Source organism: Pseudophryne corroboree, chromosome 12 (assembly GCF_028390025.1).
Source record: "Pseudophryne corroboree isolate aPseCor3 chromosome 12, aPseCor3.hap2, whole genome shotgun sequence".
In the NCBI taxonomy this organism is placed as follows: domain Eukaryota; kingdom Metazoa; phylum Chordata; class Amphibia; order Anura; family Myobatrachidae; genus Pseudophryne; species Pseudophryne corroboree.
Genome location: NC_086455.1, coordinates 124970560 through 124996391, shown reverse-complemented (window position 1 = coordinate 124996391; position 25832 = coordinate 124970560). Strand labels below are relative to the sequence as shown.

The following is a 25832-nucleotide window of genomic DNA, read 5'->3' as shown; positions in this document are numbered from 1 at the left end:
GTATTTATTTATTTATTTATTTATTTATTATCCTGCATATGATTTCCAAAATTAAAATTTGTTTATTGGTCAACTCCAATGGAATCTTTGCCAAAGTGGCAAAATAGCATGGTAGAATGGAAGGTTGATTGCTTGGTATTACCAAGTGGTAACTTGTGTATTAAGGACCCCTCAACAAGAAGAGCAGAGCATAATCTTATATTCAAATTTATACTGTGTAAATTAAAATTGTCTTTCTAATTGTGTTTTAATGTTTTCTCCACAGGGCTACTCCCACTGTGTTGATGTGTACATAAATCAGTGTCAAGAGGTAATATGACCTGTGTATCATTATATCTGAAGTGTGTTTTTAAGTCTGTTATTCATAATACATCCTGTATGATTTTATGTATTGCTACCTTTTATGTTTCAGGGAGCCTACCTGAGGAATGACATATTTGAAGACTCTGCTATCTTGTGCCAGCGTGTTAACAAAGAAGTCGGGGATATTTTCAGCAATCCAGAAATTATTTTGGCAAAACTTATACAAAACATTTTTGAGATCAAAATTCAGGTACGCCGTTTAACGTGTACACGTCACCTGCAAGCCGCGGAAGCAGCCATTTTGAAGCGTGGACTAAGTTAATTGCTGTGACAATGTGTAACCTGTTTATTTGCTGTGATCCATTACCTCATGAATGTAGGTTAGGCCTCGTGCTCATTAAATTTGTAGTGACATTTGTGAAGGATGATGCAGAGTAAAGGCAGATTCGTATTTTAAAAAAAATTATATTAAACAGCGGGAGTACATATAAAACACCACATAGATAATTAGTGTTCACGCTAGGCTGTTTTAGCAGGGTGTTGCGCCCTGCCTGATTTTTTTTAAGGGCAAAACCCACCCTGCCCTTTCTGCGGCGCCCTGCTAAAACAGCCGCCGCTTCCTGCCCTCCCAGCGTGTAAACATGCCGTGCGCATGCGCGCGGTATCTATTCATGCTGAAAGAGAGCTTGGGGGAAGCCCAGCACCACCGCAGATGCTGGGCACGCCTCCAACAGTGACGCCACCGGCCGCCCACACCCCCTTTTTTTACGTCTGTGGGCTGAACCGCCCACTTATTACACGTATTGACCCCGCCCCTATTTTGCGTGATCACGCCCTCTTTTTGGCGCCCACGCACGTGCCCCTCTAGGTCCGGCGCCCTGCCCGGATTCTAGAGTGAACACTAGATAAGGGCCCTGGTCAGAACTGATGCCCCTAGCAATGTGTGGCTGCAGCAGAGGCAGAACTCTGGGAGGCAACGGAGTCATCTGCCGCCGGGCTCCTGCTCTGAAGGGGGCACCTCTCCTCCCATTCTGTGACACCATTGAATTAAGTTAATTGATAGCTGTCGCTTTCTTTTCAGTGGCCGACTTCCTCACTGGTCCCTGCACCTTACAAATCACACCAACTTTATTATACTGAATATACACATTTTACAAGTGTCATACCCAGGATCAGAAACCACAACCTATTACACTGGATGCGGCACCTTACTGATGAAGCTATTTGCTCCTGTATAGGAAATATGAGAATTCTAACTATATGAAGCTACTTCTCTGACAATTACACATAACTTCATATAGTTAGAATTCTCATGCTTTCTATACAGGAGCAAATAACTCTATCAGTAAGGTGTCTGCTGTCAGTGTAACAGGTCATGGGTTCCAATCCTGGGTATGACTGCTAAGAAATGTGTCATTTAAAATAAAAGACAATTAAATGTATAAATACAGTATATAATTTTTTACACACACACTCACACACACGCGCACACACACACGCACACACACACACACACACACACACACACACACACACACACACACACACACACACACACACACACCTTAATATAGGAAATAGGGGGGGCACCAATATTTATCTTGCCTCCGGGCAACTGTGACGAACTTACGCTACTGGGCTGCAGTGCTAGCATACTTGCCCAGTATAGTACATCAAACATTCTCAGCTAGCGGTACCAATCAGAAAAGCTGTTCCAGGACATCAGACTTCTTCCCTGCTGTTGTCTGCTGACCATTCTGTATGTGTACAGCACCATGCATTCTTCTCCATCATAAGACGGCTGGCAATTCCAAAGATAGACGCCCATATATTCCGTATACGATATTAAAGGTTATACTCGCTGTGATTCCCATTGCCTAACAATATTTTGCCGCACTTTTCAAGTTTCCTCTGTTGCTAGCTGTAACCATTTGGTCCAAATGCTTTGTTGGCAGTATCGACTGAGTTTTTAAACTTGAAAGAAACAGAACTATAAATATAACAAGATAATGTATTTCAAGGCATAAGAAATACGTAGTATTAGTAACCCATGGGAATGTATTAAATATGGGCACTACAGATTCCTGTTGTGACTAGGTCATCGCATTTGGTTTTTCATACTTTGTCATTGTTATGTATTATTAACTTTACCTCTTAAAGGGCATGGATTCACTCCTGCCAATCACATCATTCAATGCTTTTTGGTACAGTCAGGCTGAAGGGGAGGTAATCACGAGACCGCTTGTCGGAATCCCGGCGGTCACAATGCCGATACCGGAATCCTGACAGATGGGGAAATGCCACCGCCGGAATACCGGCGCCACAGGCTTTTATCCCACTGTGGATGTCCACGGCGAGCGCAGAGAGCCCTGAAGGGGCTTTCTAGCACTTGTTCCGCATCCGGCATACTGGTTGCCGTCAGGATCATGACAGCCGGGATCCCGGCCGCCGGTAAACTGTATGTATTCCGGCTGAAGAGGTCTTAGATGTGCGGCTTCATTTAATGTTGTCAAGCAGAGGAGAAGGGGGGAATCCAAACCACTGCTCTGTATACCACCATCACTTACAATGAATTATGTCATTATGTGTAATGAACTATATTTGTAGACCATTAAAAGTAGTTCTTGGATTTGTCCACCTTTTGGGGAAGTACTCAGCCAATCAGCTCCTACAGGCTGTGCTAGAATAATTTTACAGGCTGTGCTAGAATCATGTCAGTTGCAACCTGCAATACACAATTTTTGGTAGACTAGTATGGCTTATTGAGTAGGTGCAAACAAAAAAATTGATGTTCATTTAAGCAATGTGACCTCTCTTCTATGAGAAGAAAGAAAAAAATGGAACTGCGCATATCATCCAAACATGAGACATTTATTCAACATCATAATAAAACACAAAAAGATTAAAAGGAAAAAATTCCCTCAATTACCGGCCGGTTAAAGCAATAAAATTACTATTCAGTATTCCTATCATGCAATAAGCCCATATATCACAATGTTATACTCTCAACCACCTAGAAACAATAGTAAAAATTCTTGCATCTGTTCACAGGTGACTCCTATAACACAGCAGGCGTCCCTGCAATGTTATATATATATATAATATAATAAATTGTCCATGGGACTTTTTCAATAAGCAGCAAAGATGTATTTATCCTTCAGTTGTTCTACCCCTGCACAACCGGGGTTTTTATGGAATAGCAGCAATGTCCCAAGAATTAATTGATGCAAAGACAAAACAGCAGTGTGAGCTTGTATTTGTTAGTCTTTTTAGAAGCAGAAGTATTTGTTAATAGGCAGTCTCTGATAGCAGGCAATTGGTGAAACACACAGATCTGGGAGCAAATTCCCTAATCCCCTTAGCACTGGGGTCCGGGTGTCAAGATGTTAGTATAGCATCATGCACTTATGCATACCACAAGCAGTTTATGCCCACAGAGATGTCCTATTCAACAGTTGAGCAGGTCGGCTATAAACTCACGGTCATCCACATACGCGTTTCTCCGCTTTAATCTGACCTCAGCGGCTTCCTCAGTGTGTATACACACTGAGGAAGCCGCTGAGGTCAGATTAAAGCGGAGAAACGCGTATGTGGATGACCGTGAGTTTATAGCCGGCCGGCTCAACTGTTTATTAGGACATCTCTGTGGGCATAAACTGCTTGTGGTATGCATAAGTGCATGATGCTATACTAACATCTTGACACCCGGACCCCAGTGCTAAGGGGATTAGGGAATTTGCTCCCAGATCTGTGTGTTTCACTAATTGCCTGCTATCAGAGACTACCTATTAACAAATACTTCTGCTTCTAAAAAGACTAACAAACACAAGCTCACACTGCTGTTTTGTCTTTGCATCAATTAATTCTTGGGACATTGCTGCTATTCCATAAAAACCCCGGTTGTGCAGGGGTAGAACAACTGAAGGATAAATACATCTTTGCTGCTTATTGAAAAAGTCCCATGGACAATTTATTATATTATATATATAACATTGCAGGGACGCCTGCTGTGTTATAGGAGTCACCTGTGAACAGATGCAAGAATTTTTACTATTGTTTCTAGGTGGTTGAGAGTATAACATTGTGATATATGGGCTTGATAGGAATACTGAAAAGTAATTTTATTGCTTTAACCGGCCGGTAATTGGGGGAATTTTTTCCTTTTAATCTTTTTGTGTTTTATTATGATATTGAATAAATGTCTCATGTTTGGATGATATGCGCAGTTCCATTTTTTTCTTTCTTCTGATATATTTAATTGGGGTCAGAGAAACCGGGCCCTAGGAACGTGCGGCTACCATCCAATACAATCATTGGCGCCCAATTTTGTTTGTTGTCTCTTCTATGAGATTGGGAACAGTGTGACCACTTAATATAGAATGGTCCCTATCAAAATCTTCCACCTCAGACCTCTAACATCCTGATTCAGAGGTGGATACAAGAGGGATCGGTGCTGCGTCTTCAGTTGCAGAAGATGCAGATGTAGCAGGAGCCTTCTTTTGTAAACTCTCAGAGGAGGCTTCTCAGATATGCCGCTTGCATCCGAAGACGCAGCGTCTGTCGCACGTCAGAATCATTGGTTCTTCCAACCGAACTCTGAGCCACCCAGTGGTTGCTCAAAATGTCCATCACAACTGAGACATTGGGCTCAGAAGCACCGTGTCCAAAGATGCAGCCACTGGCTCTGACATGCCTCCAAAACAGTTGTAACAGTCCTACGTTTTAGAAGTTACTTCCCCCAAATGGTCATCAGCTGTCAATAAAACTGTGACTAAAGCAACAAAGGCGAATGCGTAAAACTGAAACCATCGGCCAGTAGCAATCAAATTGAAACCGAATCAGGCCGTGCGCCCTTCACCTATTTCAAATATTTCTCATTATTCTTAGGTTTCATCTCTATCGGCTGAGTCGTGTATCTAGGAGCCTGATAAACCATGAGATTGTGACTAGTTTGTTTACATCAAGATGAAAAGAAAACATAACCATTCATAATGTTGTTTACATAGGCCGTGGCTAATTGTACGGGACACGGATAACATGCTAATTCTTGAAGTCAGCTAAGATTGTGCTTTTTCCCCCATAATTTAACTCTAGAGTTTTGTGAAAGAGCAGTTGGAAGAATGCAGAAAATCGGATGCAGAGCAATATCTTAACAATCTCTATGATCTGTACACAAGGTAAAGTTGATTAATTTGGCAAATGTAATTACAAGTAATGTGCAGATTTAGGAGAGGGGGGAGTGAGTGTGTTTTCCAAGGTATTGGCTGCAGGCAAAAACAACTCAAGTTATCGTGCATCATTTTATTGCTGAATTGTTGCTTTGAAATTTCAAGTTCTGTTTGTTGTCTTAGTGTACATGTCCAATGTATGCAGTGGCAGCAGCCATTGGTAGAGCTGCTTCAGTATTTATCAGAATGCAGCCGACCATTGGATAGGATGCAATGCCATATGGATACTGTCAGGAGTTGAGTCAGACGGATCTCTGTGCACGGACACAAAACAACGGTCGTCCGGATCTGTCTTAACATAAAATTGGGCGTTCTGGGGTGGCAACAGTGCAGTGCAGCTCTAGGACTCTCTTCAGGTGGGATTGCAGATTCTGCTAAAAAGCAGAATTTGCAATCATTGTTATTGCATGCTGGGGGCCGCCCAGCAGGTGTGACCGCAGTTTAATTCTGGTCGCGGCAACTGTGGACGACCCCTGCATGAAGGCAGGTACACCGCTGCCATCTTTCCCATTGGAGTGGATGTGTGTGATGTCATGCAGCCGTCCCAAAAATGGTGCCGCCCCGCCCCCGTTTGTGGCGTCCCACAGCACTGCTTCACTGCCCCACGAACGCCTGTCAATCAGACAGAGGTGTTCGCAGCCAATGCGATGCAGTCCCGTTGGCCAAGCCGTGCACGTGCAGGTCGGCTGGTAGGGTAAATTGTGCAGTAAGCTCAGCCTCCACCACCTTTTTTCGTTTTCATTACCCCTTGCAACTTGCGTCCGCAGTATATAACAACACTGGTATTTAAATGTTTATTTAAAATAATGGAATTTCACAGTTGGGCACAGCACGTGAATTTCCATTATTTTAAATAAACATTTAAATACCAGTGTTATATACTGAAGAAGCAAGTTGCGTCTAATTACCATATACGATAATAGTGCGCTAAATGTCGCAGCACTATGGAGCAGATGTATTAACCTGGAGAAGGCATAAGGAAGTGATAAACCGGTGATAAATGCAAGGTGATAAACACACCAGCCAATCAGCTCCCATATGTAAATTAACAGTTAGGAGCTGTTTGGCTGGTGCATTATCACCTTGCACTTAACACTGCTTTATCACTGGTTTATCACTTCCTTATGTCTTCTACAGGTTAATACATCTGCCCCAGTGTCCCTTAAGAGAAAGCAAGTAGTTGCACACATAGTTTACTGAGGTCCAACGCCCAGATATATATAAATGTATTTGATATTAAAAAGGTATGCATACAAAATAACATAAGTAAAATATATATCATTAAGTAAAACACGTATAAGCATATGACAGAGGTAGAGTTACAATTACATAAGAAACAGTTACAGCCAGTATATATCACCTTTAGCTCAGAGGACAGACATCACCAGTTAGAATCACCAACTGTGATAAACTGATTTTAAAGTAAACCGATGGACAATAAGTCATTTGCGCAGTTTCCTCAATGTTACGCTGTTACACTTTATTCCTAGCTACGGGCGTACCTGTGCGTAGCGCCACTTAGCATACCTTTTGAGCGTTTGTGACGCTCTCATAATACCTTGGTGATTATATATGGCTACAGCAATATAATGCACTTAAACCTTAGTATAGTGTCGGAAGCATCCCTGACGCTCCGCCAGATTAACAAAATAACTTAGCCGAGACAGAAGGGTAAGTTTGGATTAAAGGTCCAACCCAATAACCATATATATTAGTCCCTAGCGGACACAAGGGGATAACAATGCTACACTGTAGCAACACAATACAATTCAAAGATACAATAATACGTACAATAATATACAACAGACACGGGAAATAAATGCAAGTTCACAGCACGTCTTTAATGGGTTTTTTTTAATAAAACACTGCAAAATATGTTGGTACTGCATAATTATGTATGTTACATATGTTGTGCAGTGTAATAATAGCATAGCCAGCGCACAGACATCTAAAGGATCATTCAGCTGTCCAAGCATTTGGCATGCAGCTGTTGTGGCTTTGACTCATAGGACAAGTGTTGTTACTACATGTATTACGGTGCATGCTGTTCATGCCTTTGCCCCATCTCATTTGCCATTCAGACATTAATCTAAGGCGCAGAGGAATATTGACTTAATTATATTGTTTTATTGCTGATATTGCTGGCAATAAGAAGTTATTTACTGCTAGATGTATCAGAGTTCCCAAGCAGGGTTATAGGCTCCTGTACTAGAGTCCTGGGGAGGGATCTTACATATCCCTCTCCCGGTGTAGCATGTAGTCTACAGTGGCTAACGCCTTCTTCAGGTGATGTTGGCTAATTGGGCCCAAGCTTCGGAATGCTTGGTGAATTCGGCAGGTAAGCAGCCCCCATAGGTTTCTATAGGGGCTGCTTTTGCTGTTGAACTATAACATGCAGCAGACTGTTTCAACAGTCAACATGTAGACACTGATGAAATGTCAGCATGGTAGATTAATATATACCGTCCCTTGTGGTCCAGCGCTGTCTTGTGGGTGCCTTGCGGTCATGTGACTGTGATCCCTGTAAAGCCATCTGAAGGAGTGACATTCTGGTGAGCATACTGGCCCTAACCCTGTGAGTTTCAGCCTTATTGTTGTCAGCCTAATGACTGCATCCTATCTTGCAAATAATAATTGATACATAGGCCCATAATGGGTTTGTGATGAAAATATTTAAACCTTTTTATACGAATGGCTCTATTCATTGAAATTTGAACTAGATATCTTCATTATAGTCGCTTTTTAAGAATTGTATGCAATTTGTCTTTTTAAAAGATGTCTTTTGGGAACGCAGGAGACTTTCTTTTCGACCATGCAGATGGGTCTTGTGCCAAGCGTTTATTGTTTGTATATGTATTTGTTGTATCTTCTACAGAACTACTAATCTCTCCAGTAAGCTAATGGAATTCAATTTGGGAACCGACAAGCAAACATTTTTGTCAAAGTTGATCAAGTCAATTTTCATTTCTTACTTGGAGAACTATATTGATGTAGAAACAGCTTACTTAAAAAGTCGGAGTTCTGTGATCTTACAAAGATACTATGAGTCCAAGAACCACCAGAAGAGGCTAATTGGAACTGGAGGGTAAGTGATATATAGTTATATATCAAGTGTTTATACAAAATAAATACCACAATGTTATTTGACCCATGGCTTTCTTAATCACTTAACTGATGATTTTTCCCTTCATAACATTTTTTTTTTTTTTCTAATTTAACTCCATGCCTGACATGGTCGCATCAGATGCGACCACACCAGCAAGTACTTTCTGACCTGATCGCACAGGCTGCAACCAGGCATATAGTATTTGCTGTGCAGCCATCTGTTCCACCCAGCGGCTGCAGACGATAGCAGCCACCCCTGTGTACCTGGTGGCTGCCCAGGCTATTGAAATCATAGTCTCAATGCTTCGATGTTCCAGTGGTGCCACCCAATGTTTTTACATTTATTTCTGCTGCGGGGTACACTGGGCTCCACAAGGATTAACATCGGGGGGTGTAGAGTAGGATCTTGATCCGAGGCACCAACAGGATAAAAGCTTTGACTGTTCCCAGAATGCATAGCACCGCCTCCTCTATAACTCCGCCTTCGTGCACAGGAGCTCAGTTTTGTAGTTGGTGCCTGCAGTGCAGGCATACAACAGGAGGGCTGCTCAGGTAGCCCTCAGAAAAGCTTTTTTAAGTGAATTTTGAAGACTTCAAGGGCTGCAGGAGAGACACTGTTAGTGTTAGGTGTCAGTCAGACATCTCCTGCTGCAGCTCTATCACCTCCCCCCAGTGGCGCTGTATACTCCCGCGCTCTGGTTGCCGGGTACTTACAGCAGAGGCTCCGGATTTCTTCAGTCAGGCACACACACATCACCGCAGCTCTCCAGGATCGTGTGGCCGCACTTCAGGAGGAGGTAGTGGGAAATCGCGATCCGCCGCGGCCGGTGGGAGGCGGTCCGTGCGCGCTGGCATGGTCACTGTGGCAGTACAGGGATGCCACTAGACCACCAGGGTAAGGGCACAGGTCGGTTTTACTAAAAAACGTTTGTCTATGGCCCACAGTACCCGGTGGTGAATTCCAGCAAGGGGATAAGGCTCTGACCTGTAGCCCCTCCCCCAGCCCCAGGGTGCCATTTAGAGTAAATGTTCCCGCCCTGCAGCTGCATCTCTCTCCCTCACTCCCTGTCAGCGTTTGGGCGCCATCTTCACATGCTGCGCTGATCCTGGGACTGTTTAGGCAAATCCTCCTCTGTAAAGCCACCTGCATGTCCGCGCTGTGCATTTTACAGGACACTTAAGTATTCTACATGTCTGTTCACAGTGTTAGTTAAGAAACAGTGCATTTATTCAGGGTAATGTACAAGTTCCCTGTGATGTACATCCAGTGTTTTTACTGTGCATTGATATATCTATTAATCTGTATAGCTTTACTCCGTATTACTTAGTATTGCTAGTCCAGTGCAGTTTTATTGCATGTCATAATTTCTGCATTGTACATGTGACTGTGTGTGTGTGCATACACAGCTGCTGCGTGACTTCCATTTCGTGTATCTCACTCAGATTGCTATCCCTATATTCTGTACCCTGCAGGGGGCTAAGTGCGTCAGGGGTATTAGTTCATATAGGTGTTTCACAGGATATACTTATTGAGTACCGTATATACTCGAGTATAAGCTGACTTTTTCAGCACCTTTTTTTGTGCTGAAAAAGCCACTTCGGCTTATACTCGAGTCAGTTGTAGAAGGGACACGGGGGGCACAGCGCGCGGCTCTCCTGTGTCCCTCCTGCGTCTCCGGCGGCAGCGGCGTGTATGTGTTAAAGGAAGTGCACGAACCGGCACCTCCTTTAACACACACACGCCGCTGCCGCCGGAGACGCAGGAGGGACACAGGAGAGCCGCGCGCTGTGCCCTCCGTGTCCCTCCTTCAGAAGACAGCGTGGGAGCGACGGGACAGCGCGGGAGCGACAGAGGGTAAGTAACAAACTGGCACTGTGGGGCATATCTGGCACTGTGGGGCATATCTGACACATCTGGCACTGTGGGGCATATCTGGCAGCATGAGGGCACATCTGGCACTGTGGGGCATATCTGGCAGCATGAGGGCATATCTGGCACTGTGGGGCATATCTGGCAGTATGAGGGCATATCTGGCACTGAGGGCTGTGTACATCTAGAGCTGCATTTCCCACCCTAGGCTTATACTCGAGTCAATAAGTTTTCCCAGGTTTTTGTGGTAAAATTAGGTGCCTCGGCTTATATTCGGGTCGACTTATACTCGAGTATATACGGTATTTTTCTCTGTGATTTTCAGTCACCATATACCTCTTGAATTCTCTGTTTGTGCTAATACACTGCACAGGGGGTTCTTGTCAGGTATTGTGCTGCTGATATTGTATTGGTTTGCCCGTTAATTGAGCTTTCAGGTATGTCAGCTACAAGGGGCGACGGAGCTGGGGCTGATCCCACAATGCGTAGTGGTGACGCTGCAGACACATTAGAGGAAAACATAGCAGCAGAGGTTTATGTTCTGGGGGTTCTCTACACCCCAGTGGGTCTGGGTTCATAATGACCCCCCTTGGGCTACTTTCTCCACGTTATTAAGTACGCTGGTAACTAAACTTACACCCCCTATGGGACCTCACGTGCCGGTACAACCGCATATTGTCCCTGTGGTTAATCCGCCATGTGCAGATCAACTGCCCACTCAGTTACAGCAATTGGACCACTCATTGACTAAACAGAAATCTAACCCTCACCCGCCTAAGACCAAGGGGTCCTCTAAGCAGGCCATTATTTCCTCACAATCCACCCACTTCCCAGACACCTCGTCTGATGAGGATGGCGTGTATACCGACCCCACAGACTCTGATCCAGATACTTCTGATAGGGAATCGGTTTCACAGGTGGATGTTCCTGACTTATTGGAGGCTATCAGACTGATTCTTCAAATTACTAATGACCCAGAGCCTGATGCTACCTCTAGGAAACCGGGCAGGTTTAACAAGTTTTACCTCAGTCTGACCATTTAGTTGACATACGTCAGGAATCCTGGGAAAATCCAGGAAAGAAATTCACACCTCACAAGAAGATGCTAGCTTGCTATCCCCTCGCTGCGAAGCTAAGTAAAAATTGGGTGACTCCCCCGCCAGTGGATTCGCAAGTGGCGCGGCTGTAGGTATCCTGAGCTCTGCCTGTAACTACTGTCACTTATCTGAAAGAACCGATGGATAAGCGTGTGGAGGGTTGCTTAAAGGCGATTTACCCCCTCACAGGAACTGTTCATCGGCCCACTATTGCAGCGATATGGGCTGCAGAGGCTATTGAAGCGTGGGCTCAGGAGGTGGAAGCGGAGCTGCCTTCCAACTTTTCTGATAATGCTAGACAGTGTCTCTCGTATATTGTCACAGCATCTCATTACATTAAGGAGGCAGCTTCTGATGCTGGTGTTCTGGCAGCCAAGGCTTCTACTACGTCCATTTTAGCTCGCCGGATCCTATGGCTACGGTCCTGGTCTGTGGACCTGGACTCTTAAGAAAACCCTGGAGGTGCTACCTTTTAAGGGAGACATTCTTTTTGGAGAGAAACTCAACAAGATAGTGGCTTACTTAGCTTCTGCTAAAACAGTGTGTCTACCTAGTACTGCTCCTTCGGTGCCGAAGGTTAAGAGTACTTCCTTTTGCTCCTTTTGTCCTTCAGGTAAAGCCAAAGATTAGGCGTACCCGAAACAGGCTTGCACTTCCAAAACCGCAAAGCACAAGCCTAAACGTGCTTGGGCTGCCCGTCAGCCTGCTTCCAAAACTGACAAGCCTGCTGCATGACGGGGCGGGCCTCCCTCTGGGGGATCCCAGAGTGGGAGGCCAACTTCTAGGGTTTACCCAGGAATGGTTGAAGACCACTTCCGACGCCTGGGTACTCGCGGATACGCCATATCCTTCAAGAATCGTTCCCCTCATCGACTTTGTCTGACAGACGTCCCTTCGGATCAGGTGAAGGCAAAAACTCTTCATTCGGTGGTACAGTCCCTCCTGGACACAGGAGTGGTGGTACAGGTGCCTCTGGCTCAGAGAGGCAAGGGGCACTATTCACTGCTGGTCCTAGTCCCGAAACCGGAAGGGGTCCTCTCAGCTCATTCTCAACCTCAAGTCCTTGAACAGATTTGTGAGAGTCTCCAAGTTTCGTATGGAAACTCTTCGCTCTATTGTACTGGCCTTGGAGCCTGGGGATTATATAGGTCTTCCTGGACATACAGGATGCTTACCTGCATATTCCTATTGCAGTGTCGCATCAGCAGTACCTGAGGTTTGCTGTGGGCAACCTCCATTATCAATTTCGGGCTTTACCTTTTGGTTTGACCACGGCCGCGCATGTCTTCACAAAGGTCATGGCGGTAATGACGGCTGTACTTCGCCGTCAAGGGGTCAGGATCCTCCCGTATCTGGACGACTTGTTGATCCTGGCATATTCCCCAGAAATTTTCCTACATCATCTGGATCTGACGCTCCAGTTTCTGCAAGTCCACGGGTGGCTCACCAACTGGAAGAAGTCTTCCCTGATCCCTGCTCAAAACATGGTGCACCTAGGGGCATTGTTGGACACTCACAACCAGAGGTTGTTCTTGTCTCAGGAGAAGGTCCTGAAACTTCAGGACAGGATTCGATGCTTTCTATCTCGTCCGCAAGTGTCGCTACACTCAGCGATGCAAGTGCTAGGTCTCATGGTGTCAGCTTTCGACATGGTGGAGTACGCTCAATTCCTTTCTCGCCCTCTACAGAAACTGATTCTAGCCAAGTGGGATGGCCTGCCTGTCCGGATCAGGTCTCGCATGATCTCCTCGTCTCCGGAGGTCCGTCTGTCACTGAGCTGGTGGCTGCAGGACCATCGATTGAGCAGTGGTCGTCCCTTCTGGATCTCCAGCTGGGTCCTCCTGACGTCGGATGCCAGTCTGAGAGATTGGGGCGTGGTGTTGGAGCAACACTCCCTTCAGGGTTGGTGGACCAAGGAGGAGTCTCTCCTCCCGATAAACATTCTGAAACTGCGGGCGGTGTTCAATGCTCTGAACCTGGCCCAGCATTTAATACAGAACAGGCCTGTTCAATTACAGTCGGACAACGCCACCACGGTGGCGTACAGAAATCATCAAGGCGGCACTCGAAGCCTCATGGCAATGAAGGAAGTATCAAGGATTCTTCAGTGGGCGGAATGCCATCTGCCAGCCATATTGGCAGTGTTCATTCTGGGGGTCCTAAACTGGGAAGCGGACTTCCTCAGTCGTCAGGACGTACACGCCGGAGAGTGGAGCCTCCATCCAGAAGTATTTCAAATTCTAGTGGACAAGTGGGGTCTCCCAGATGTATACCTGATGGCGTCTCGACACAATCACAAGGTTCCGGTCTTCAGAGTAAGAACAAGGGATCCTCCAGCAGCGTTCGTGGATGCACTGGCAATTCCATGGAACTTTCGGCTGCAGTACATGTTCCATCCGTTGTCACTTCTGCCCAGGGTAATAAGGAGGTTCAAGCAAGAAGGAGGACTCCTGCTTCTGATTGCCCCAGCGTGGCCCAGACGGCATTGGTTCTCAGACCTTCAGGGTCTCTCGCTAGAGCATCCCCTTCTACTTCCACAGCGCCCAGACCTCGTTCAGGGCACTTGTGTATATCAGGATTTGGCCCGATTGGCTTTAATGGCGTGGCTCTTGAAGCTTCGGTTCTAAGGGCCAAAGGATTTTCTGAGGCAGTCATTCAAACCATGTTGAAGGCCCGGAAACCAGCTTCGGCTCGGATTTAGCATAGGGTCTGAAATTCCTACTTTGCTTGGTGCGCGGATAACATGACGCTTACAAGTTTAGTACGGCCAAACATTTGGCCTTTCTACAACAGTGCCTGGACTTAGGCCTTCGTCTGGCCTCCCTCAAGGTTCATATTTCTGCCTTGTCGGTTTAGTTTCAGAGAAAAATTGCGACTCTACCTGATGTTCATACATTCACTCTGTGTGTGTTACGAATTCAACCTCCTTACGTCCCGCCTGTGGCTCCTTGGGATTTGTCGGTGGTTCTGGAGTCATTGCAAGTGTCTCAGTTTGAGCCTCTTGAATCTGCAGACCTTAAGTGGCTTTCTCTTAAGGTCTTGTTTCTGCTGGTTGTTGCCTCTGCTAGACGGGTATCGGATTTGGGTGCCTTGTCGTGTAGGTCCCCCTATCAGATTTTTCACCGTGACCGGGCGGTTCTTCAAACACGTGTCGGGTATCTACCTAAGGTGGTGTCTTCTTTCCACCTTAATCAGGAGATTGTGGTTCCGGCCTTTGTCTCTCCTGAATTTTCTTCCAAAGAGCAGTCTTTGGATGTGGTACGGACTCTCTATCTATGTGAAGAGGACAGCTTCTGTAAGAAAGTCTGATTCTCTCTTTATACTGTTTGGTTTTCACAAACATGGCTGGCCTGCTCACAAGCAGACCCTGGCCAGATGGATTAGAATGGTGATTGCACAAGTTTATGTACAGGCTGGTCGTCCAGCTCCTGCTACTGTCAAGGCCCATTCTACTCTGTCAGTTGGACCTTCTTGGGGGGCCCGCCGTGGTGTGACCCTTGAACAATTGTGCAAGGCGACAACGTGGTCCTCAGTGAACACATTCATAAGGTTTTATGCCTTCGATACATCCGCCTCCCAGGATGCTTCCTTTTGACTCCGGGTTCTTGTGCCCGCTACAGTGCGTCCTCTCCCATGAGGAACTGCTTTAGGACGTCCCCGATGTTATTCCCTGTGGAACTCCAGTGTACCCCGCAGCAGAAAAGGAGATTTATGGTAAGTACTTACCTTTTGTTAAACCTTTCTGCGATGTACACTGGGTTCCACAGGGCGCCCGTCCTGACGCACTTAGCTTCTTTGGGTTTGTATGGCATTAGCCGCTGATACCTTCTCCTGTCGTGAGAATGTGGTGAACGTGGCTACTAACGTTTTTCGTCTTTTACCTGCTACTGCATTGGACTGGTTAACAAAACTGAGCTGTGCACGGAGGCGGGGTTATAGAGGAGGCGGCGCTATGCATTCTGGGAACAGTCAAAGCTTTTAGCCTGTTGGTGCCTCGGATCAAGATCCTACTCTACATTCCCCGATGTTAATCCTTGTGGAGCCCAGTGTACCCCGCAGAAGAAATAAATGTAAAAATATTGGGTGGCACCACTGGAACATCGGAAGCATTGTTCTTCACCTATTTCTCTCATTTAAAAAAAACTACAATCTGAGCGGTTATTGGAAAAAAAAATTTTTTTTTTCAATATTTAAATGTTATATTATGTACATATGCAGAACGTATCTCCTCTTCAAAAACTGGGGTACAAAGTGGGGTTGCGCGGTCGCATGTGATCTGACAATGCCAGTTAAGTGGTTAAATGACAAAGATTCACAGTAAAATGTATTTGATCTTTGTCTCTTCTTGTGACCACAATATTAAATCCTATGCTTGACGTAAGTTTTGCTGTTTGAGCTTTTCCCCCTTCAAACTTTAGCCTTTTTTTTAACAACTTTTATTAATTGTCTGTGATCTGTCGGATCTCTTTGGTGGTATGACCTTTTTACTGTACGTGTGGAAATTACTGACCAGGCCCCTCACATTTCAATTTGTATTGACAGATTTTTTTTCTTTATTTTTTTGTAAAAACAAAACAAAAAAAACCTTTTTGTAGCCCAACTGAATATTGTAACCAGGAGACTCGAAGGTAATTATAATATAATAATTATAAATGCATATTGTATGTTTTATACTAGAATTCAAGATCTAAAGGAAAGAATTAGGCAGCGCACAAACTTGCCTCTGGGACCAAGTATAGAAACTCACGGCGAGACGTTTTTGGCCCAAGAAGTGGTGGTAAACCTCTTGCAGGAAACCAAACGTGCTTTTGAGAGATGCCACAAGGTAAGGTGCAGCAGAATTGACTATAGTAACGTATCAATGTTTTACTTAAGTTGTGTTTTATGTATTTATCCACTAGGAGGTGGTGTTCTCATATCCCACTTGTAGCTGTTGTTGCTGCTGATGTGATCATGACTCCTAGATTGCCCACCTTCTGGGGTTTGAGGCATGCTGATGTGGCATCTGCTAGGGCACTTTATGCATAGCTGACACCTGACCTGTGGACCCTATTCAGGTTGGATCGCTAATCTTGCTAAAAAGCAGTTGCTCAAATAGTTGCCGCCAAAAGTAGAGAAAAAACGCCAATTGCAGAAATTGCGAATGCATCGCAATGTGATCACATAGCCATACACAAGTACCGGAACATCGAAGGGTTTTTCCATCTGCGCCAGGCAAGGTCGTCCACAATTCAGCATACCCAAAAGACTGGAAGTGGTCGTCTGTGACGTCGGAGACCCACCCGAAAAACTCCTTGCCACGCCTGCGTTTTTACAAACACACCCACAAAACGCCATGTTTCCTCCTCTAAACGCTGACTTTCTTCAGTCAAAATGCGATTGCATTGCGGCACAATGCATTCACAGATATAATCGGTATTTGCCTGTTCGCACGCGCAATGTGAAAGCTGCGCATGCGTAGTTGTTCGATAATCGGCCAGATTGCGATTCTCAAATTTTGCGATCCAACCTGAATGGAGCCCTGTGTCCGTTTATACTATTGCCAATCTTCTAGAACAGTGAGGTAGACATCATGCCTTCTAATGCGTGAACAAGTAGCTTCTACCTTTCATTGTATACAGTGTACTTGATAAATGCTAATTGGTTGCTGTGGCCAACTTGTCTAATTCTCTCTTTATACATCTTCCCCAGTATGCAGTAGACAGCACATACGTTTAATTAAAAGAACATCAATGTCTTGTAGCCACAGGTAGCAGGATTGATCTTATTTTTATGGAGTCATTTCTAAGCTGCAACCTGCTATCCTCGAACAACGGGTTGGGTATGTGTGACCGGCGGGCTCGGTGGGAATAGTCCCTGTTTGGCAGCATTTTCAGGTGGCGGGATGTAGGGGGAGGTGTTGTGACTGCCGGTTACATATCCACATCCCTGAACAACATTACAGTGACTGTACAGTGTTTTTTTCCTCCTTCATCCACTAGGGGACACTGGAGGATCTGTACAGTGGGGTGTAGATGGCGGACAAGTGGAGCCGGGGCACTTTAAATTCTTTAGAATTGTGAATGGCTCCTCCCCTCTATGCCTCCCCTACAGACCAGTTTGAAAAATGTGCCCGAGGGAGCCGGTCCTCTCTCTGGGCTTTCTCCAGAGAAATATATTTTTCACAAGCTGAGGACAGACAGCAGCCTACTGCCCCTGTCTGTCTGTGACGTGGGAGCTACCGGTGGGGCTCTGGCACAGTTTCTTCAAACTGCAGCCATTGTCCCCGGCTACAGGGACATCAGTCCCGGAGGTACTTCCAACAGAGCTGCGTGCAGTTTCTGTTTGGGTCCCCACAGCCTGTTCCCAGCCGGTCAGCAGGGCAGGGGGTAAGTATAGCCCGGAGCTCTGAATAGCAGAGTCTCCGGGTAATGCAGCTCCCTGCAGGGCACCATAATGTTTATTGTGGCTGTATTCATTGCACCATGTTTAGAACAGGTTTTCTCTCTTATTACACAGCGCTACAGTACCGGAGCTTTTATACATAGTGCGGCGGTACTGCAGGAGTTTAGCACTTTTGAATTTCTCAGCTTGTAGCACTAGCGCCAGAAGTGGGGGGGCTAAGCTACACTCCGGGAGGCTTCTCCTTCCCGGCTGGTGGCGGTGCCATTACTCACCGCTGCTAGCGGCTCAGTCAGCGCGTCTCATGTGGCAGAGGACTTGGACGCTAAGGGCAACAATAGTCTGGTATCTTTGAGGTACTGGGTGTAGAGAAGGAGGGAGTGTTTAGAGTCACGTACTTTATAAAAAACAAAAAACAAAATATACACACACACACACACACACACACACACACACACACACACACACACACACACACACACACACACACACACACACACACACACACACACCTGTTGGGGTTAGTTTGTTTCTGTAACAGTGCTGATAGAGTGGCTGTGACTGGTCCTCTCATCTTTGCTCCCCCTTCTCTTACTCTCAGATTCTCTAGGTCTCTAATCTGTCATTCTCTGTGTATGTGTGTATCACTGACATGACCAGCAGAGGCACTTCTTCTAAGGCTTCACAGAAGCTCTGTGCTTGTAAGAAGTGCTCTGCTAAATTCACACAGCAAAATTAAAGTTCTTTGTACTGTGATAGTTGTGAAACTTCAACCCCTGCAGACAATCCTGCGATTATACAGGATTCCACTCCTACATGGTTAACTCAGTTGTCCGGGATCATGTCTGATCTGTCAGCAGAACTCGCTGCTTCTCGTAAGCAAAGAGAAACTTCCAGATCTCAAGCTTCTCTGCCCGAACCAGAGTGGACACAAAGTTTAGGTAAATCAGTGGAGGGACTAAGAAAATCTATGGGTGGCGACTAAATCACCCACTTCTTTTTCTACTTAGATGATCTCAAAAAAGAGACAATTACCAGCAGTGTTACAGTCTGATGAGTCAGATGCTGAGGATTTGCCTCCTTAAGAGGAGGGGGAAGTTGCACAAGAGTCGGACACTGAATTGGTGCAGGGTGACACGCATATTGAATCAGAGGGTCTAGACGCTCTTACACTGGCAGTGCGTCAGGTTTTACAGTCTGCAGACTCGGATCCTAGTACACCGCAGCTTTCCTTCTTTACGAAGAGACAAAGTAATGCTATTTTCCTGTTTCTACTGAAATAGATGACTATTTTGCTTTAGCGTGGAAGCATCCTTATAGAAAATTTCAGGTTACACGCAGGATCTTACTTTCTTATCCTTTTCCAGAGGAGAATAGGGATAAGTCGGAGAATCCACCACTGGTGGATCTCTCTCTAGATTATCAAAAAAGACTATACTACCGATAGCTGGTTATACCTCATTAAAAGAACAGGCAGATCGCAGGTTGGCAAATACTTTAAAGTCTATCTACTCAGCGGCAGAGGTACTTCTTCGCTCTACCCTGGTGGGTCTTTGGGTAAACAAGGCTATAGAAGCCTGGGCAGAGCAATTGGTGGCAGGTTTACAAATCTGGTCTCTCAACAGATCAACTGATTACTCTGGCAGAACATATACGAGAGTCTGCTGTGTACTTTGGGGAAGCATCTAAGGATGCAGGAACCATTGGATCCCAGATTGGAGGCAATCCCCTTTACTGGCGAGTTCCTGTTTGATCAAGAACTGGATACCCTGATATCAAAGGCCACTGGAGGTAAGTCGACGTATCTTCCTTCTGCAGCCCCAGTTCCCTTTCGAGTTCTGACAAGATTCAGAGGACGTGCCAGAGGAGGTTCCACTTCGATCAGAGGTAACAGAGGACGTGGTCGTGCGGCAACCACAACAACCTTGCAACCAGACCCCAAACCTACTACTAAACTCACCGCATGACGGGCTTCCCTCCCTCCTGGGGGATCCCAGGGTGGGAGCTCATTTGCAGAATTTCAGACAGGTTTGGTAAGAAACTTGCACAGATGCCTGGGTTCGAGACATCATTACCCAAGTACAAACTAGATTTTCAGTTCAAACTACCTATAAGATTTTTCACAACGGGTTTACCAGTTTCATCACAACATCAAAATTCCCTTCTACAGGCAATACACAGACTCCTAGAGATAGTTATCATAGTTCCAGTACCTCTCCACCAACAAAAACAGAGAGTCTATTGCAGTTTGTGGTACCAAAGCCGGGCGGCTCGGTGAGACCCATTCTGAATTTAAAGGTTCTAAATCCCTTCAAATTCAAGATGGAGTCCCTGCGCTCAGTTATAATGGACCTGGAAGCAGGGGATATTTTATGGTGTCGATCAACATCGAGGATGCTTACCTCCATATACCAATTTGGCCTCCTCATCAGAGTTTTCTCAGGTTTGCAGTCAAGGATTTACATTTTCAATTCCAAGCCTTACTTTTTGGTCTTTCATCTGCACCTTGAGTATTTACAAAGGTAATGGCAGTGATGATGGCGCACTTGCGCACTCAAGGGGTGAACATCGTTCCCTACTTAGACAATTTGCTCCTGAATGCCCAATCCGAAGAAAAGTTAGTAAAAGATATGAAAATAGCCCAGGCTTTTCTTACAAGACACGGCTGGATCATAAATTTCCTGAAGTCTCAATTGCAACCGACAGAGCGACTTCAATTCCTAGGAATGGTCATGGACACTGTCCATCAGAAAATATTTCTCCCTGTCCATTCAGGAGTTGGTTCGTCTGGTACTACAACATCGCAGAGTATCAATAAGTTGCAGAGTATTGATACATCTTTGTATAAGACTTCTGGGGAAGATGGTAGCAGCCTTTTAGGCAGTGCAATACGGCAGATTCCACTCCAGGCCATTTCAGCTAGATCTCCTTTCCCAGTGGTCATCTTTTTATGCATTCAATAGTTCAGTTACTACCCAAAACGTGTCTGTCATTGCTGTGGTGGCTGAATACAGCAAATCTGTCCAGAGATCGAAGGTTTATTGTAATAGATTGGGTGCTTCTCACAACGGATGCCAGTCTTCGAGGATGGGGAGCGGTGACTCTAGACTGTCATTTCCAGGGCATCTGGACTCCACAAGAAAAGACTATACCTACCAATATTCTAGAGCTTCGGGCAATATACAATGCTCTACTATAGGCGAATCATCTCCTAAAGGGCCGTGCAATCTGCGTGCAGTCGGACAATGCCACAGCAGTGGCATACATAAATTGGCAAGGAGGAACCCGCAGCAGAGCAGCTATGAAAGAGGTCACCAAGATCCTACTATGGGCTGAAAGGTGTGCAGTAGCAATATCGGCGGTATTCATACAGGAGTGGAGAACTGGGAGGCCGATTACTTAAGTTGTCAGGACATGCATCCAGGCGAATCGGAACTGCATCCTCAAGTTTTTCAACAACTAGTGTGTCGATGGAGACTTCCGCAGATAGATCTCATGGCGTCCAGACGGAACCACAAACTTCCTCGGTATTTCTCTCGCACCAGAGATCCCGAGGCAGAGGCAGTGGATGCACTGACTGTCCCTTGGAATTTCCACTTTGTGTACTTTTTTCCTCCGGTTCCCCTGTTACCGCGTTTACTAAAAATAATCAAACTAGAGTCCGTCAGGGTTCTACTAGTGGCTCCAGACTGTCCTTGAAGAACGTGGCACAGCGATCTACACCAGTTACTCATAGACTACCCGTGGCCTCTACCTCTACAGCAGGATTTGCTGTCGCAGAGTCCTTTCGTTTATCCAAACTTAGAGCGGCTACATTTAACGGCGTGCTTGTTGAAAGGGAAATTTTAAAACAAAAAGGCATTCCATCTCCTGTTATTCTTACTATAATGAGTGCACGAAAGGAGCTCACTTCGAAGTACTATTACCGCTTTTGGAGAGCATATATCTCATGGCATGAGCGGCGTCAGTTCTCTTCTACTTCCTTTAAATTAGCCAGACTTCTGCTTTTCCTCCAAGCTGGTTTCTCGGCAGGTCTAAGCATCAGGTCTTTAAGAGTACAAGTTCCCACCCTTTCGATTTCTTCCCAAAAGAAATTGGCGTTACTGCCTGAGGTATAAACCTTCCTTCAGGGGGTTATACGTCTTAATCCACCGTTCATCCCTCCCACAGCTCCTTGGGATCTGGATACGGTTCTATCCTTTTTACAGTCATCCTTATTTGAACCTTTAGAATCGGTGGTTTTACTGCTGGCCCTGACTTCGGCACGGAGGGTTTCCGAATTAGGAGCTCTTTTGTGCCGTTCTATTTAATTTTCCATGAAGACAGAGCGGAACTCCGCTCTCGGATGTCTTTTTTTGCCTAAGGTTGTTTCACATTAATCAACCTATTGTGGTCCCAGTGCTCTCAGATGATTCTCCCTCTTCGAACTCCCTAGATATTGTTTGGGCCCTACGTATTTATGTGGAGAGAAGAGCAGACTTACGCCCATTCTAGTCGTTTGGTAGGCTCTTCCTGGGCGGTTGCTAGGGGAGTTTCTTTGACACAGTTGTGTCGAGCAGCAACTTGGGAAACGTACATTTATCAAATTCTACAAATTTGCTTCTTTTGCCACCTCGGCTTCTCCGTTTGGCCGAGCGGTGTTGCAGGACTCTCAGCGCTTTCCTGCGCGTGTTAAGAGCTCTAGGACATCCCCTAGTGGATGGAGGAGAAAATTGGATTTTGGTACTTATCAGTAAATCGATTTCTCCGATTTCACAGGGGACACTGGACGCCCTCCCAGCGCTGGGAATAGTTTTGTTCTTTTCCCCAGGTTGGGGACTTTTCTTTAAGGTTTATCTACCTGTTAGGTTGACTGGTGATATTTACAGTTGTTGTTCTCTTTATTCAGTATGTAATATTGTTCTGTTTTTTTCACTCCTCCTCTGTCGATTGTTTTGAGCCGTCTCCTCTCGGGCTCCGTTTTCACACTGGCCTGTAGGTTGGGCATAGAGGGGAGGAGCCAGTTACAATTCTAAAGAATTTAAAGTGCCGCGGCTCCAGTGTCCTCTGTGGAATTGGAGAAATGGATTAACCGGTAAGTACCAAAATCCCATTATTTCTTACGTGATGACTACAAATGTTTCCTTTTGTGTTCTCAGCTTTCAGATCTCTCCGATCTCCCAAAGAATGCATTTAGAATATTTTCAATACTTGTTGACTACTTATGTATTGAACACATCGATTATGCCTTGGAAATAGGATTAGCAGGTAAGATCCATTATTTTTCTAATTATATAGAATGTCAAGATAGGGAGGCGTATCCTGTGGTTTTAGCAGATGAACAACAAATCACATCATGCCCAGCCAGCTAGCAGCTTTATGCCGAAGTATACTTTTAGTAAACGGCTAGAGACTGAAAGGTGTCTTGGGCATTGGGCAGTGTATGTGTGCAACCAATAATCCACATTCTGCTGTAATAACTATAATCCTATTCTCAGTAGTCGCATAAGTGTGAGAGTTCTTAAATTGCTATCCAACACACAACTGGTTGTCATTTCTTTTACTTAGTACATATCCCTGTTACAGTCAACAGCAATCCAGAAACTACAATTTTCAGCCAAGTTTAAAAGATATTTATGTGTAATGTGGGAAAGTTGATTTCCATATAATAAATACACCTTTCTGAAAATAGCGTTCCTAAACTATTACCCAAATGTACAAAAAATACCACTGTAAAGATTAAAGTAGTGCTTCCTAAATCAAACGTTCCAAATAATGGCACCCTAGAGTCCCGGCATTTTTTTTTTTTTTTTATGACCAAAAGTTTCTTATTGGGATAATTAGCAAAAAATGATTAAATTAAGTAAATTGTGTTAATCGTTCATCCTTTGGTTCAGTTATGTTGAGGTGCACACGGTTGCACTTCTGCTTGTTCTCATTTTTTATGATTGTCAGCCACCAGCACTGGGATTTGACCACCATCCCATGGCACCCAGTTTGAGTACCACTGCATTAACGTATGCTTACTTGAGTTTCTCTTACGTCCTAGTGGATACTGGGAATCCATTTAGTACCATGGGGTCCACTTAGGGGGACGGACGGCCCAACCCTACTAAGGGTTAATGGTCCCGTTCCTCGCTGACAGGACGCTAGCTCCTGAGGGAACTATTCACGATCCCCACCACTGCTAGCGTACATTCCTGCGGCACGCCGCCACCCCTAACAGAGCCAGAAGACAGAAGAGTGGTGAGTACTAAGCCGGCGTCCCGGTTAGCGGGTCGCCAGCCATTATGGCACCATTAGGGTACGGAGATGCACGGCTTCTAATGGGGCTGACTGAGTCTCCAGACTTAGTACACAGTATGTGTACACAGTACCCAGACTGGCATTGCAGCTTATGAGGGGGCTTACTCTGTTTTATGCACTGACACATAAAGCCAGTGTAAAGAAGAGCGGGAAGACCGCGCACCATTGAAGGGGCGGGGCTTCACTATGAGCAGATCCAGCAGCTCACAGGCGCCATTTTACCCTTTTGCAGCTACACACTCTGACTGCAGGGACGAGCAGCTCCTCCGGAAAGCCTCCAGATCAGCGGTACCAGGGGGTCAAAGCATGAGGGAGCTTTATATTTGTGTACTAAGTCCCTAATCTAGGTACTTAGGGGGTCATTCCGACCCGATCGCTCGCTGCAGTTTATCGCAGCGCAGTGATCGAGTCAGGACTGCGCATGCACCGGTGCATGGCAGCCATTGGTGCCTAGCGATCGCCTCTGAGACAGGCGGTCGCTGGGTGGGAGGGCTTAATGCCGCCGTTTAGGGGGAGCGGACCGGCCAACGCAGGCGTGTCCGGACTGTTGGGGGAATGGGGGGGGTGTTCCGCGGCTGCTGCGTGACGTCACACGCAGCCGCTGCGGGCCGGGGAGCAGTGAGTAGCTCCCGGCCAGCACGCTAAAGCTGCACTGGCCGGGAGCTACTCTTGAAGTGCAAAGGCATCGCCGCTGTGCGATGCCTTTGCACTTCTGCGAGGGGATGCCGGACTGACATGCGGGGAGGACCAGCCCCGTGCTGGGCGTCCCTCCGCATGTCAGAGTGAATGATCGTAGCTGTGCCAAATTTAGCACAGCTACGATCAACTCGGAATGACCCCCTTAGTCTGCGTTCCGGCTAAGCTTGGCTTTAGCGATAAGGGTGCCGTGTGCTGGTTCTATTCTCTCTCTCACACAGGAAGGGCTCTTTGTGGGTTAATTGTGCTTTTAACCTTTTCCTGTGTGTGTGCTGTTACTACTGTAGTATGTCAGGCAAAGAGTCTGAATCATGCAAGGCACAGTGTTCCTCTTCTCCAGGGGGTTTACTAGTGTGTACTCAGTGTAGTATCCCTTCTCAGGCTAGTGGGACAGAGCCAGCATGGCTGGACTCCATTCGGGGGATGATTTCCACCATCTCTACTAAATTATCTCGTAATGAGAAGGAGATGCAATACTTTAGACAGTCTATGACTGAGTTTATGCAATTGAATCAATCACTGACTACTCAGAAGTATAACCCTCGCCTGCCTAAGACTAAGTTGTCCTCTAAGCGGGCCATTACTTCCTCACAATTTACCAACGTCCCAGACTCCTCGTCTGATGAGGATGGCGTTTATACTGACCCCACAGATTCTGATCCCGATGCTTCTGATGGGTAATCTGTTTCACAGTTGGATTTTCCTGACTTGTTGGAGGCTATCAGGACCATTCTTTAAATTACTGATGACCCGGAGCCTGATGCTGCCCCTAAGAAACCGGACCGGTTTAAACATCAGAAAGTGGTTAAACAAGTTTTACGTCGTTCTGACCATTTAGTTGACATACGTCAGGAGTCCTGGGAAAAT

General features: G+C 45.8%; 1 protein-coding gene across 1 annotated transcript in view; it reads left to right on the top strand.

The window, feature by feature from the left end:
- The window catches only part of EXOC5 (exocyst complex component 5), a 127599-nt gene that overhangs the window by 77232 nt on the left and 24535 nt on the right, over window positions 1–25832 (top strand). The window contains exons 8-13 of the mRNA XM_063947977.1: window positions 266–310; window positions 413–553; window positions 5398–5480; window positions 8407–8616; window positions 16281–16428; window positions 23123–23231. Of these exons, the coding sequence (XP_063804047.1) occupies window positions 266–310; window positions 413–553; window positions 5398–5480; window positions 8407–8616; window positions 16281–16428; window positions 23123–23231 (736 nt within the window). The remainder of the gene's footprint in view (window positions 1–265; window positions 311–412; window positions 554–5397; window positions 5481–8406; window positions 8617–16280; window positions 16429–23122; window positions 23232–25832) is intronic.